The sequence below is a fragment of the Torulaspora delbrueckii genome, chromosome 2 (genome assembly GCF_000243375.1).
Source record: "Torulaspora delbrueckii CBS 1146 chromosome 2, complete genome".
Classification (NCBI taxonomy): domain Eukaryota; kingdom Fungi; phylum Ascomycota; class Saccharomycetes; order Saccharomycetales; family Saccharomycetaceae; genus Torulaspora; species Torulaspora delbrueckii.
In genome coordinates, this window is record NC_016502.1 from 69,275 (window position 1) to 83,151 (window position 13,877).

General features: G+C 43.3%; 11 protein-coding genes across 11 annotated transcripts; 7 read left to right on the forward strand and 4 right to left on the reverse strand.

Annotated features, from left to right (window-relative positions):
- Positions 1-468: 468 nt before the first annotated feature.
- MSC1 (double-strand break repair enhancer MSC1) lies at positions 469-1,968 on the forward strand (the record flags this gene model as incomplete). The annotated part of the gene is made up of 1 exon (XM_003679328.1): positions 469-1,968. One exon carries the CDS (start codon positions 469-471, stop codon positions 1,966-1,968), a length of 1,500 nt encoding a protein of 499 aa, XP_003679376.1.
- A 179-nt stretch (positions 1,969-2,147) lies between these two features.
- Positions 2,148-2,348, forward strand: COX14 (Cox14p; the record flags this gene model as incomplete). The annotated part of the gene is made up of 1 exon (XM_003679329.1): positions 2,148-2,348. One exon carries the CDS (start codon positions 2,148-2,150, stop codon positions 2,346-2,348), a length of 201 nt encoding a protein of 66 aa, XP_003679377.1.
- A 52-nt stretch (positions 2,349-2,400) lies between these two features.
- TDEL0B00380 (uncharacterized protein) lies at positions 2,401-3,113 on the reverse strand (the record flags this gene model as incomplete). Its single annotated transcript, XM_003679330.1, has 2 exons — positions 2,401-3,042; positions 3,108-3,113. The coding sequence occupies 2 exons, from the start codon at positions 3,111-3,113 to the stop codon at positions 2,401-2,403; spliced, it is 648 nt and encodes a 215-aa protein (XP_003679378.1).
- Positions 3,114-3,237: 124 nt separating this feature from the next.
- On the forward strand, positions 3,238-3,810 carry TDEL0B00390 (uncharacterized protein; the record flags this gene model as incomplete). The annotated part of the gene is made up of 1 exon (XM_003679331.1): positions 3,238-3,810. One exon carries the CDS (start codon positions 3,238-3,240, stop codon positions 3,808-3,810), a length of 573 nt encoding a protein of 190 aa, XP_003679379.1.
- Positions 3,811-3,967: 157 nt separating this feature from the next.
- Positions 3,968-4,720, forward strand: PRE8 (proteasome core particle subunit alpha 2; the record flags this gene model as incomplete). The annotated part of the gene is made up of 1 exon (XM_003679332.1): positions 3,968-4,720. One exon carries the CDS (start codon positions 3,968-3,970, stop codon positions 4,718-4,720), a length of 753 nt encoding a protein of 250 aa, XP_003679380.1.
- Positions 4,721-4,787: 67 nt separating this feature from the next.
- UTP14 (Utp14p) lies at positions 4,788-7,337 on the reverse strand (the record flags this gene model as incomplete). Its single annotated transcript, XM_003679333.1, has 1 exon — positions 4,788-7,337. One exon carries the CDS (start codon positions 7,335-7,337, stop codon positions 4,788-4,790), a length of 2,550 nt encoding a protein of 849 aa, XP_003679381.1.
- Positions 7,338-7,510: 173 nt separating this feature from the next.
- Positions 7,511-8,051, reverse strand: GIM5 (Gim5p; the record flags this gene model as incomplete). The annotated part of the gene is made up of 2 exons (XM_003679334.1): positions 7,511-7,974; positions 8,036-8,051. 2 exons carry the CDS (start codon positions 8,049-8,051, stop codon positions 7,511-7,513), a joined length of 480 nt encoding a protein of 159 aa, XP_003679382.1.
- Positions 8,052-8,214: 163 nt separating this feature from the next.
- RAD10 (DNA repair protein RAD10) lies at positions 8,215-8,832 on the forward strand (the record flags this gene model as incomplete). Its single annotated transcript, XM_003679335.1, has 1 exon — positions 8,215-8,832. The coding sequence occupies one exon, from the start codon at positions 8,215-8,217 to the stop codon at positions 8,830-8,832; it is 618 nt and encodes a 205-aa protein (XP_003679383.1).
- A 9-nt stretch (positions 8,833-8,841) lies between these two features.
- Positions 8,842-10,392, reverse strand: TDEL0B00440 (putative asparagine synthase; the record flags this gene model as incomplete). Its single annotated transcript, XM_003679336.1, has 1 exon — positions 8,842-10,392. The coding sequence occupies one exon, from the start codon at positions 10,390-10,392 to the stop codon at positions 8,842-8,844; it is 1,551 nt and encodes a 516-aa protein (XP_003679384.1).
- A 168-nt stretch (positions 10,393-10,560) lies between these two features.
- VPS9 (guanine nucleotide exchange factor VPS9) lies at positions 10,561-11,895 on the forward strand (the record flags this gene model as incomplete). Its single annotated transcript, XM_003679337.1, has 1 exon — positions 10,561-11,895. The coding sequence occupies one exon, from the start codon at positions 10,561-10,563 to the stop codon at positions 11,893-11,895; it is 1,335 nt and encodes a 444-aa protein (XP_003679385.1).
- Positions 11,896-12,164: 269 nt separating this feature from the next.
- Positions 12,165-13,847, forward strand: ERO1 (ER oxidoreductin; the record flags this gene model as incomplete). Its single annotated transcript, XM_003679338.1, has 1 exon — positions 12,165-13,847. One exon carries the CDS (start codon positions 12,165-12,167, stop codon positions 13,845-13,847), a length of 1,683 nt encoding a protein of 560 aa, XP_003679386.1.
- Positions 13,848-13,877: the final 30 nt, after the last annotated feature.

Here is a 13,877-nt window from a genome sequence, read left to right on the forward strand (position 1 = left end):
TCTGTCTGTTAGCTTTTGGAGCCTATATTATAATGTTATTGAATAGCTATATAGTTAGTTTACAGAGATGTATGTGGATAGTAAAGACCTTCGACCTAACTGTCCGGGACAGAGAGGGCCAAACCGGACACATTTTAATCTGTCCGATCGACACCGGTACCAAACGGACAGGTTGCCGAAATTTTGTCCGGTACCTGTTTGCCGCCGGACAATTTCACGGATCGCAATCGCAACGAAATTTCACCCAAACTCGAAAAGGCCCTCATCGCATCAAATTGGGGCGATGTATACGTAAGGTCCAAACAAGTAGCAGCCGAAGTCTTTATCCCTTAAGGAATGTGGTGTTCCTGGGGGTTATTAATTTGCTCTTACGATTCTGGGGGTATATAAGCAGCCATTGGGCGGTTTGATTCATGCGGTAAGGCTGTTAGGTTCGAATTACAAGTTGCAGAAGTAATATCTATCAGCATGAAGTTTGGATTAGTTGCTGCATGTGCACTGGTGGCTGGAACTGTAGTGGCAGACCACCATCAAGCCAATTTCGAAGGTTGGACTCATAATGATTTGAAACAGTATGTGCAGGATCATAGTAAGAGGTTGGAAAATTTAGGGTCAAAGACCTTGGAAGAGTTGAAGGAGGAGTTGGGCGAAAGTTACGAGAAAAACGCACAGCCCAAGCCTTGGTGGCAGATTTGGCCGGCTCATAAGGACCCTTATATGAGCAGAAAGGGACCTAGCTCGGCTGTATCCGATTGGTTTTTTGATACGTGGAGTGATTCCGATTTGCAAAAATACTTGCGTCAGAACAACGTGAAGTACGATGCCAAGGCTTCCAAGGACCAGTTGGTCAAGGCTGCGCGCGATAGTTTCCATGATGTTTCTAAGAAACTAGGATGTTCAGGATTTTACTTATCGAATGAGTACTTCCAGGACTGGGATGAAGATGATTTGAAAGCTTGGTTGAAGGATTATGACATTGACTACGAAAAGATCGCAGACAATAAGGATGCGCTTTTGGACAAGGTCAGAGAAAACATTTACCATGCTTCGAAGCTTGCTGAGGAGAAGAGGGGTGATTTCTTGAAAACCTTGGACTTGGCTAACAAACAGATTGTTGACAGCGCCGGCAGTATCAAGGATGATGTGTTTAATTCGTGGTCTACTGAAAACTTGAAGCAATGGTTAGTGTACCACAAGGTTAAGATTGACGATAAGGTCGCTGATAACCGCGATGAGTTGCTCAAAGCTGCTAAGAAGCAGGCTAATTACTTGAAGGATGACGTCGACTGGTACTTGAACTATATGAAGAACAAATCGAGCCGTTTTATCAAAAAGACACCCGAATACGCTGCTTCAGTGTGGGATCAAACCATGTCTAAGTTGGGTGGATTGTTTTTCCATTACACAGACAAAACTGGTGATGCAATCAACGATACTTTCCTTGTTGGTGTTGAAGACTGGTCAAGGGACAGATTGAAGACTTACTTGGACCTTCGTGGCGTGAAATACCACTTGCTATCCACAAACAACGAGCTTCGCAGGCTCGCAGTCGAAAACAGAAACAAACCTTTGCGTAAATTGCAAGAAAACTACAACAAGCTTACTGAGGGTCTCACCTACGATAACATGAAAATTAGGGCACAGGATAAAGCCGATAAGGTTCAGGACACTGACGCTTATAACACCATGTCCAGTAGTATTAATTCCCTAAACAAGGACACTCAAAAATGGGCCAATGATTTCACCAAGAAATGGTCTGACTCCCTCACTTCGTGGTCTGTAGATGACCTCAGGAACTACGTCAAGAGTTTCGGTGTGGACCCATCGAGTCTAACCAAGGAGGATCTAATCACCCAGGCAAGAGTGAAGACCCAGCTTTTCTTCGGTACTTTTAATGAGCCCTGGTACGCAAGATGGTTGTACAAGGCCCGTTTCTTCTTGAGACATCCTTTCAGCCTGTTTGCATGAATCTACATGTTTTGCTAGATGCTCAATGAGAGCTTCATATATAATGTATACTGTGTGTATATGAAATGATGATCACATATTACGGACTGCTATTGCTAGCTCTTATTTAGAAGGAAGACTCCCATCGATACAAGACTTACTAACCTTTCAGTCATTTTAAGGCTTTGTTCAACGTCTAGATGTCTAAATACGCCTGGTATACGAGGGTTACTGATGCGGCCCACCGTTTGACCGTTTTAACCATTGTCGGGGGTTCCATGTACATGGCAGGAGGTCTTGTCTATACGCTGTACAAGAACGGTACCAAATATGAGAACCAAGTAACGCAGAAGAACGAGGAGGTAAACCAGCTAGAGGGAGCTGCATCCTCTGCAGAGTAATCGTTGTCGCATAAGCCCTGTACATATTTTCACAATCATTATATAATCAATTTTATTTCATCTTCTTAGTTCGACTGGCTTTGTCATCCTGTCTCTTCCTTTTCAGTCTCTTTCTGGGACTATTGTTGTGATGTTGAGTGTCTTTTATTTTCTGCATTCTCTTTTCCAGTACCAGAGCATCCTTGGCCGACGGGTTAATAGTTATTACGTCTAATTCTTGGTACTGTTGATCGCATTTGGGACAACGTCTGCTGGAAGATATGCTTAATGATGTTGCTGGTAGGACATCTCCGCAAAGAACCAGGTAAACTAATCGTGAAGCGGATTGACCCAACTTGGTATCGTTGTAATCGCATCGCAATGAAAAATCGCCTTCACCATCGCTCACTTGGCTCAGATTTCGTAGTTCAACAACATCATCAAGCTTCCGAATGTGCGAAAACTTTTCAATCTGGTTTTGGCTGTAATCCTCACGATCCGGTGTTAGTAACCATTCAAGTATGGCTTCTTTGTTAAATAAATGGCCCTTGTAGTCACTCACAATCGGTAGTTCGAGCTTCTTGTTTGACAAACGGCAGCATTCCCATTGCGAAGCCCTTAAGAACCCGTTTCGGTCGTCATCTTTCGCACTGTGACCGACATCGGATATCATCAATTGCAGTTTAGTGACTTTGTTGATTGATCCCCCATCATTCTACAGTCCAAGAGGTTAGTGTATAGTCCAGAATGATCCATAAATGTCAAATACTAGTAACATACCCCCATATTTGTATCAAACTCTATTTCGACTGTTTAAGCTTTTCGAGCGATGAGATTAACTTTAACTAATTACTTAACACTCTTAGAAGAAAATATACGCAAAATACACTACCTAAAATGTCTCAAGGCTATGATAACAGGGAGATATGGTATGTCAAGATATAGCTACACGCACACTCTCAACACAGTACTAACATCTGGAAGTCATTTTTACTGTAAGATAGGCGCCTGTCGCCATGGTGACAAATGCTCCAAGAAACACATTCGTCCCGTACGCTCGAATACCATCGTTCTTTACAACATGTTGCACATCCCAGCTAGCGGACTGGACCAATCCAGCTTTGAAGATTTCTACGAGGACGTATATATCGAAGCGTGTCGCTTCGGAGCCGTACGATCCATGGTCGTTTGTGAGAATGGTAACGACCACCTTAAAGGAAATGTATACCTACACTTTGAGCACCCAAATGAAGCCCAGCGAGCCATGGATGATTTTAACACCCGTTGGTACGACGAAAGACCTATTTACTGCGATTTGACCCATATTGTCGACTTCCGCGATGCCATTTGCAGACGACACGACCAACAGGCATGCGAAAGAGGCGACGAATGCAACTTTATGCATATCCGTAGACCCTCTCAGGGCCTTAAAATCGATCTAGAGAGGTCTCAGACCTCCAAAAGTAGGTCTTTAAAGCATTGATGAGCTGAACTATCTGACCGTCATGAGTGACCACCTTAGGTAGACCTTATGTGAGGTGGCAAAACTACTAGGTACTTTAATCAATGATCAACTCACCAGGAAGGGTCCTAGAGTTGGGTCAATTAGGATCAATTGAGTTTGTGAGAGTTGTTTGAAGATGGCTGATAGGTACTCTTTTTCTTTGACTACATTTTCCCCCAATGGAAAGCTGGGACAGATCGATTATGCGTTTACTGCAGTGAAACAAGGTGTCACTTCAATTGGTATTAAGGCTACGAATGGTGTTGTGATTGCTTCTGAGAAGAAATCATCCTCGCCATTGGCACTTACAGAGACATTGTCCAAAGTTTCTGTAATAACGCCCGATATCGGTGCGGTTTACTCTGGGATGGGCCCCGATTTTAGAGTGCTAGTTGATAAGTCGAGAAAAGTTGCCCATACGCATTACAAGAGGATTTATGGTGAATATCCGCCAACTAAGTTGCTCGTATCTGAAGTAGCCAAGATCATGCAAGAAGCTACGCAGTCGGGAGGTGTGAGGCCGTTTGGAGTATCACTTTTAGTGGCAGGTTATGATGAGCATAGTGGATTTGGACTGTATCAAGTGGACCCATCGGGATCCTATTTCCCTTGGAAAGCTACTGCTATAGGGAGAGGCTCTACTGCGGCAAAAACTTTTCTGGAGAAAAGATGGAATGCAGAGTTGGAGCTCGAAGATGCCATTCACATAGTGCTGCTCACTTTAAAGGAATCTGTCGAGGGAGAGTTTAACGGTGATACAATCGAGATAGCCGTTGTCGGTGAAGAGAACAAGGATTTACTCGGTTACACAGGTGTGCCAACGGATAAAGGTCCAAGATTCAGAAAATTAACCGCACAGGAAATCAACGATAGGTTAGATGCATTATGAGCTTTTTGTCTATAGAGTTTAACAAAACCATATTAAAGTACCGCCATTTTATAATATACACACGAAACTATTTGAAGGGAGCCTTCAAAGGTGAGATCACTTGGGAAGGTTTTGTCAAGATTCTTGGCTTGATCATCTTTTGATGAGAAGCTCTGGATGTCCATTCTTGACCCAGTGGCATACGTAGAGATCTCTCGTACTGCTCTCTGCTTTCGAAGGGGAAAGGAACCGCAGAGGACTGGTATTTCAAATTCTTCTTGTTCACTTTCTCGTTGATGATAACGTTCTTCAAGTTTTTGTCCTTTCTCTTATCCTGAGAGGCCACACCTTTGATCTTCTTCACAAACTTTCTCTTCTTCCTTGGATTGGCCCCTGTGCCTGCCCATGCACCCCAACCAGGCAAAGTTACATCCTCCTCTTTGTCATCCTCATCAATAGCGACTCTCTTTTTTTCGTCCTCAAATTGGTCTACTACTTCATCACCTGCAAAGGCTTCAGCTATCGAACTTTGTTGCTTGAACATGAATCCAGTATCTTCTCCATCCGATCCTGCATATGGATCTACGATCTGCAAACGATTGGTTTTGTCGAGATCCAGCAACAAATCATCATCTTGACGACCTTTACTGCCTGACTTTCTCTTCTGTCTGTCGCTGGCTTTTTCGATCTTCTTTGCACTCTTGACCAGTTTAGAGCTGTCTTTATCCACCACAGACACCTTTGAGGAGCGAAAAACCTTCACATCTTCTTCTCCATCACTTCCATCTAACCAAGGATTTGAACTCTTGGAGTTTTCCTTTACCTGAGCTTCATCTTCACCTGATAGCGGTTCATCATATTTCTCAACGATTTGCCCATCTTCAACACCATCGGCCTTGTTTTGACCCGACGCTTGTTTTGCTGACGAAGAACCAGGTATATAAATTCTTCTGCCTTTGTTGATTTGTATGTTTTGATTATCTTCAGGGAGCAGTTGACTGTGACTTTCTTCCTCCTCTATTTGGTCACCTTCAATTGATCTCAATTCCGCTATCAGCTCACTGTTAGCTTCACGCTCCCTCGCTGCGGCGTTTTGCATGAATGCCATATCCATTACACCCGTCTTACCGACTGTTCTCTTCTCCGGTGATTCCTGCTCAACACCTTCTCTCTCAATATCACTCAAACCAGCTTCATCTTCATGTTCGGAATTGTGATCCAGCATCTTTTCTTTTAGCCTTTCGCCTTGCCTCAACATTTCTTCAATTTCCTCTCTTGTTGCTTGATCGTTGGCCATACCGTGCTTTATCATATCCTTACTCCATTTCGAGTTGGCTCTATGCTTTAAAGTCATTCTTTCTCTGGCTCTCGCGGCTTCATGATCGTCGTCACTCTCATCAGATAAGCCGGCCATTTCTCGGTTCTTTAGCATTTCTTTCTTCTTGATTCGCCTGTAGGCCTTAGACTTGATTTTCTTTAATCTTTTGGCCTTTCTTTCCTCTCTAAACATCAGCTCTCTCATCAATCTCACCTCTGCGGTTCTCTTTTTCATTTCTTCTGGAGACATCTTTGCAGTGGCAAGTTCTTCAAAAGTTGAATTTTTCTGGTCTTCCACCAAGTTACTTTCTTTGAGAACACTATCCACTTTCTCCTGTAGTTTAGTCTTTGGTTCCTCGGAAGACCTTGTAAAGGTAGAAGCATGGTTGTGTTCGGTTGGGGGATTCATTGGGAAAGACAAATGCTCAGCCCTTCTGTTTTGTTGGACCACATCTTGCCACCTCTCAATTTCTTGCTTAGAAAGTTCGTATGCGGCCTTACGGTTATATCTTTCCTGGATTCTCTGAGGCAAAGGAACTGAGAGCGCGGATGTGTCCTTCTGAATTAGTCTGGCATTGGCAGCAGCATCCTTATCGTCAACAACACTCATTAAATCTGCCAAATTCAATTTTTTGGTCCCACTGCCAGTAGGCAAACTGAACTCGCTATCTTTACCACTTCCAAAATTGTCCAATTTCTTGTAACTTTTGTTCTCTGTTTGTTTCAACAGGTCATTCGTGATGGTATTCAACTCTACGTCCTCTTCGTCCTCAGATATCTCATCAAAAGGATCCTCATCGTCGTCTCCCTCGTCTGCGCTAGAAGATTCGCTTGACTCTTCTGCACTCAAATCCTCGTCGTCGCTACCCTTAAGCTGTAATTTGGTCTCAGGTCTGTCGCCATCGGAATCTTCGTTTGTGTCCTTTTCATCCATATCCCAAACTTGGGACAAAGGCACAAGATCAGCCTCATCGATAGACGTGTATCCACCTTCATCTTCTGAAGACAAAGATTTTTTACCCTTTTTACGATCACGAATGGTTTGTGACATTTTGGAGTTCAATACATCGAAATCATCGTCAGATCCAAGTGCCTCATCTGAATCCAACTCCTCATCTTCGAACGATTCTTCGTCACTTCCTTCGTCGTCACCACCTTGGACCTTCCTCAGCAGATTCACTACATGTCCATTATCATCTTCATAATCAAGACGTTCGTCACTTCCGGATTCGTTCCCCGCTAATTCTTTCTCAGCTATTTCCAGAGCATTCTGAGCTCTTTTGGCGACTTTGGATCTCGACCTAGATTTCTTCTTTGCCATTATACCTCAGCACACTTGCAAATCACCACTTAGGCTCAACCTAAAGAATAATATGACAGTTTTAACTTCTCTTCAATGTAGCTCATCGCTTACTGTAAATTTTTTTTACTCTATCAGTATTAAAAAAATATTGAAATTTCGTCTGAAAGCTCATCGCATAGAATACATAATCACTATTTAGTAGCTGTAGCAGCCTTCTGTTGGTTTACCATCTCTTCGTGGCGACGTAGACTGGCGTCTCTTATCTTACTTTCGATAGCCAGCGAATGCTGACTTTTCTCCTTGATAATGTTTTGTATTTGCACGGCCTCTTTGTTCAACTTGGCCACTTTCTTCTCATAGAAGGCGATTGCCTCCCCAGCACTCTTATCGACATAATAGCCCGTCCCGATGTCCACCATAAACTTGTCGTTATCAACTATTTTGCCAGGCAGGTATAGTGAAGCTGAAGCTGGCACTAGCACCTTTTGGTTGGTGTTCTCTGGCGCAGAGATCGACTTAATATCCTCAATACATTCCGCGAACTTGCTTCTTGCCATCGTTAGAGCTTGCAAAGATTGACCGAAATGCTGTAGCTCTTGATCAAATTGCTGCTTGACAGCAGCTAGTTGTTCGGGTCCCAATTTGCTTAGGTCGACTGAGTATCAACATGTTAGTGAAAAGTTAAAAGCTATCAGCTTCAATTGATGATCACATACTTCTTTGTGTTGACATTTTCTTCTTATGCTAGGTGATCAGAATGTGTATGAGATTGCAACTCCGCTATCTTTCCTCTTTATTTGATGATATGTAAAGAAGCGATCGCTCACTTGCGCTTTGTTAACTTGATAAAGATCTACCTCTTTAAAGGCCTGCGAGCTTTAGATAGGTCCCAAGCATGAATAATACGGATCCAACATCGTTTCAGAGCATATTAGCTGGTGTAAAGAGACTGCGAGAGAAGGAAGGTGGTAATGACGACGCTAATAAACAGCAAGGTAGAGTTCAGCAACCTAGTGCACCTGTCAATGAAGCCAAAACTGCCGTTTCTGCCGGGAGTGTGATCAATGCTTTTAACCAGAAGACTATAGCGAGAGATTATAAAGGCAAGGAAGAAGGTGAGGCAAAATTCTACCAAGGTATCAAACCAGGCAAAACGGTATTAGTTAATACCACGCAGAAGGAGAATCCATTGCTAAATCATCTTAAAAATATCAACTGGCGATACATTTCGTCCTCAAAGGGTACGAAGATTTACTATGATTACCTTATAAACAGGCGATCTGTTCTATTTCTTACGTTGACTTACCACAAACTATATGCCGATTATATTGGAAGGCGTATACTGCCCTTGCAGAAAAACGGTGATAATATACTGATATTTGTAGTGGATGACACAAATTCCGAAGATATTCTGAAAGATATTACCAAGCTGTGCATGTTCAATGGATTCACGCTGCTGCTAGCTTTCAACTTTGAACAAGCCGCCAAATATATCGAATACATGAATAACTAATGATCCCGATTATGACAACAGGTCTGTTCCATGTTTATTACCATCCTTAGTCATTTTAGCGCTTCGAGCGCCGAACTGAATTGCTCTCTTAGGCTCATCACTGATAAGGCCTAGACTCAGTTGATGTGACGCAAGTCTCCGCAGTATCATTTTGTTGACCTTATAGTTAATTGGGATTTCTTCAGTTGAGAATTTAATCACATCATGATCTAAGAATGGATATCTGACTTCTACTCCATTATCGGCAATCACTTTATCGTCGCGGTTTAGATTTCTATCATGTATATTATTGATCTGACGGGTGAGCTCTTCTTTGAGCTCACTTGGCGATTTATTGGCTAATTTGTGATACCCACCATAAAGCTCGTCGGCCCCCAGGCCACTGAACAGTACAATACCATTCCGAGAAGATTGCATTATGTTGCCGGAGGAGTCACATACCTCACCCATGCGCCCTGACGCGAAGTAGAAGGCCATTGCAATCGAAAGATCCATTTCAGTATTTTTAGGATACATGAGCTTGATTACATGTGGTCTTACTCTAAGGTAGTCTTCATACGAAACATCTATTTCGATAAGCCTAATGTCAATCTCTGGGTATAGCTTTCTCAGCAACTTGGTACTACGCTTGGCTAGTATCCTGTCGGGAGTCTCTTGAGGCAAGATTCCTGTTCTTGGATTTTCAAACCCAACGTTGAGTAGCTCAATTGTCCTTCTACACACAGGGTACTTTTGCAGCTGCTCGCATATGAGTGCAGCTATCACCGAACAATCTAATCCGCCAGAGAACAGTACTCCCACCGGCGACTGCTCGAGATGCAAGGGATGTATGGAGAGGACTCTTTTTCTCACAGCTAAACTGAGCATCCCATAAAGCTGTTCGACAGTGCTGTCGAGACAGGTCAATTCTTCATCAAGTTTTTTCGTTATGAAGTACTGTGATTCAAGCTTAATTGAATCATCTAAGGTTTTGGACTCTGTATCATAAACATAAACCACACCCGCAATACAGTCTTTGAACCCCGGAATGGCACCGCTTACACTGGAAATGTACAGCTCACCTGTGATAGCAGATAAGTGATAACTTAAACTTCTCTTTCCGACGTTGTCCCTACCGTAGTAGAACTTTCGCTGCTGCAAATCATATAATGTATACGCAAACTCACCGCTCAGCTGACGAATTATTTGACAAACGTCGTGATAGCCTTCTTGTAGCTTGGAGACAATAAACTGAGTGTCATTATCATGTGCCGTTATTTCCTGATTGTACAGCTCCCCGTTGAATTGTAGTATGAATCTGTTACCGACCTTGACACTTTGAGAGGTGAAGGGCTCTCTCAGTGACAGCACAGACGAGTACCAAGCGGTACTGTGTTCGCTTGAAACCCTTAGGGAAGAGTAATCTGGTCCTCTCGATTTTATGTACGGTACCATCGAATCAAAGAATGCCGTAGTTTTAGATCTCTGTGAATGACCGTCAGCTATATCCTCAACGTACTCATCTACAAAACAATGATTATCTGACTTAAGCGGCGCATAATGCAGTAAAATGCCACACATTGATATTCAATTGGCTACCTCTTACCTCTATTTGTGTAGTCTTCAAAACGTTCAAGTAATTTCTATGAAACATTCGAGATGAGCTCGGAGAAGAACAACTTACCATCAAACATCTCAAAGAGATATTGAGCTGTCATTACATAAGTATAAAAGGACACTACGATTGGAATGACTGAGAGCCAGGCAAACCAGCAAGAGGAGGTACTAAGGCAGTTTGACCCGCTTCACCAGCGTGCTATACCGGACAAGGATGCCCAATTGGCACCAGTGAAGAAAGACGATGAAAAAGCTGAAGAGGATGACGAAGAGCCATTTTACGATTTCCAAAAGTTTGCCAAGCAGTTGCAAAGTCCTGAGGCAGAACCTATAGTCAAATATACTAAGTCATTTTTAAGGAACTTCCACACCCAGCGGGTACTTTGGGCAGCTGCAGAGCAGCAGAAATTGGTCAATGACTTTAAGGTATTTATTTATGCCAAGTTTCTAGAGTACGAGCCATTCAAATCTCTGGATAAACGAAACTTGAGGAATGCACAAGAGGGAATGGAAAAGTTAGTGATGGGCAAGTTGTACAATCGTTGTTTCTCGCCCTGCTTGAAGAGGTTAGAAAACGACCTTGACGAAGGTCATAAGACGGACCTGCAAAACGACCGACTGTTGCAGGAAAAAGTGAGAGAGTTCGCCTTTGTGGAACCTCGAGACTTGGATGTCCCAAGTCTGCTGGCCGAAAGGTTATCGAAATTTGTCAAGCTCTCCGGCGAAGAGCTCGACAAGATCAATCGATTCAAAGCTCCACGAGACAAGATGATTTGTGTGCTAAATTCGTGCAAGGTCATATTTGCAATTCTAAGACACCACAAGCTCGAGGACAAGGGCGCCGATAGTTTCATTCCGCTACTGATCTTCACAATTCTCAAAGGCGATATCCGTGTCCTTGTATCTAACGTACGATATATCGAGCGGTTCCGGTACGAAGAGTTCATCCGCGGTGAAGCTTCCTATTACCTAAACAGTCTCGAAGCAGCCATCAACTACATCATGACTCTCGAGAAGGACGCACTGGCGGCAACAGCTGACGAAACTTTCGAAAACAGGTATCAGGATAACCAACAGCGCATTCAGCAGACCCAAGAAGCCACCGGATCAGAAGAAGCCGTTACCGCCCACAAGTCTACAACTACACAAAGTCCGCTTCCAAGCGAATATATCCTACATCCGCTCGACGAAGTTACTCATGCCGTGATCCACAAGTTCAATGAGCTCTTTGCGCCAGCGCCAGCGCAACCACAGCCCTCTCAATCACAACACGATCAACACGCAATCTCGGCAGATACCCTCGATGTGGACACCCTGGCCCGCAAGATCGAGCAACAAGAGCACGCAAGCACTTTGGACACTCTACAGTCGATGTTCCCCGAAATGGACCGCGAAGTTATCGAGGACGTCTGCATAGCCAAGAAGTACCGTGTAGGAGCCTCCGTTGACGTCTTGCTGTCCCTATAAAGAAATTGCCACGCTGTCCAGATTTTTTCCGAATTTATTCGAATTACTGACACTTTGGCGCCAGTTTCCTGTTCTCTGACGCTTTTTTTACAGGCCAGGCTGGCACAATAAGCCTTCACCACGGAAAGAAAAGCGAAGAATAGCGCAGAGAAAAAGAACGGTAATGCTCGTTTGCATCTCTCATCATATAAGAAGCAGTGGTTTTCGGAAGTCTTCTGGATCTTGCTGATTGACAAAGGCATACAGGAGTTCTGAGGTCGAGAACGAGGATGAAGTTGGGCAGTATTGTGGGGGTTCTAGCTGCTGTACGGTTGTGTCTGGCCAATAATGATAATACCAGTTGCAGCTCAGAGATTGATTCCAAGTCTGTATTCCAGCCTCCTGCCGGAGGAAATGGCAGTTTTTGTACGATTGATAAAGATGAATTAGTGAGTGCTACTTGTGATGTTACTTTCAAGGAGATCAATGACATCAATGAACGTCTGCGGAGCGATCTCGTGTCGCTGGTGCGGACGGATTTCTTCAAGTACTTCAAGTTAGATTTGTACAAACAGTGCACTTTCTGGAACGACAACAACGGGTTTTGTGTGAACCGTGCATGTGCTGTCGATGTGGTTGAAGATTGGGACAGTTTGCCTGAATATTGGCAACCTGAGGTGCTTGGTGGGCTCGATAGTGTCAATGGAACTAGTGGTGGAGATGATGAATGTAAGTTCTTACAGGATCTATGTGGTGGAGCAGACGGTAAAGCCAAGCAGCCGGTGCGTGATATTGATTACTGTGATATTGGTGATTTTAGTAACTCGCAGGCGGTTTTGGTGGATTTGTCAGCAAACCCTGAGAGATTTACTGGTTACGGCGGACAAGAGTCAGCTCTGATATGGTCTAGCATATATCGTGAGAACTGTTTCTCGCCCGGTGAGACTGGGTTGTCGCTAGCAAAGAGTGCTTTTTACAGACTGGTCTCTGGATTTCATGCATCTATCGCTACACACTTGTCGAATGACCATCTAAACACTGAGACAGGAAAATGGGAACCTAATTTGGACCTGTTTATGGCCAGAGTCGGTAATTTCCCGGACCGTGTGGCTAACCTCTACTTCAACTACGCCGTAGTATCAAAGGCACTGTGGAAGATTAAACCCTACTTGTCACATTTGAGCTTCTGTACTTCTTTCGACCAGGACGTTAAGTCGAAGCTCTTGAACATCTTATCCCAATTGGACAGCAACATTTTCAATGAAGAGCTTATCTTCGAAGATGAACTAAGTTCTAAAGTGAAGGACGATTTCAGAGCAAGATTCAAGAATGTCACTAAAATTATGGACTGTGTCCATTGTGATAGATGTAGACTATGGGGTAAAGTCCAAACTACTGGTTACGCCACCAGTTTGAAGATCCTATTTGAACTCGACGAAGGTGATGAAGGTTCTAAGCAACACGTTGTCGACACATTGACCAAATATGAACTGATTGCCTTGCTCAACACGTTTGACAGGTTATCGAAGTCTATTGAATCGGTGAACAACTTTGAAAGACTTTATGAAATTCGTTTGGCCGGTGGTAAACTGGCATCGTTTTTCCAAAATAACAATTTCTTTAAATTGTTAAACAGAGCTCGTAAAAGCATCAAAGAATCCGTTAATTCGATCAATAATAGCATAAACTCCAGCTTGGCGAAGGAGGAAAATCCACTATTTGCTGATTTGAAAATGCCTGAGAAGCGTCTCATTAACAGCACTATCGAAAACAAATGGGTAAAGGCTTGGCACACCGAGACGCATAACGTTCTTGAAGCATTCAAGTTCATCTACCGTAGCTATCTCGACTTACCAAGGAATATCTGGCACTTTTTCTTATCAACCTCTAACAGGTTATGGAATAAATTCATTGGTGTTCAGTACGTAAGCGAAGACGAAGACACGACTGAATACAAACTTGATATCATATAGGCATAGCGTACATAGATAGATTTAAAATGT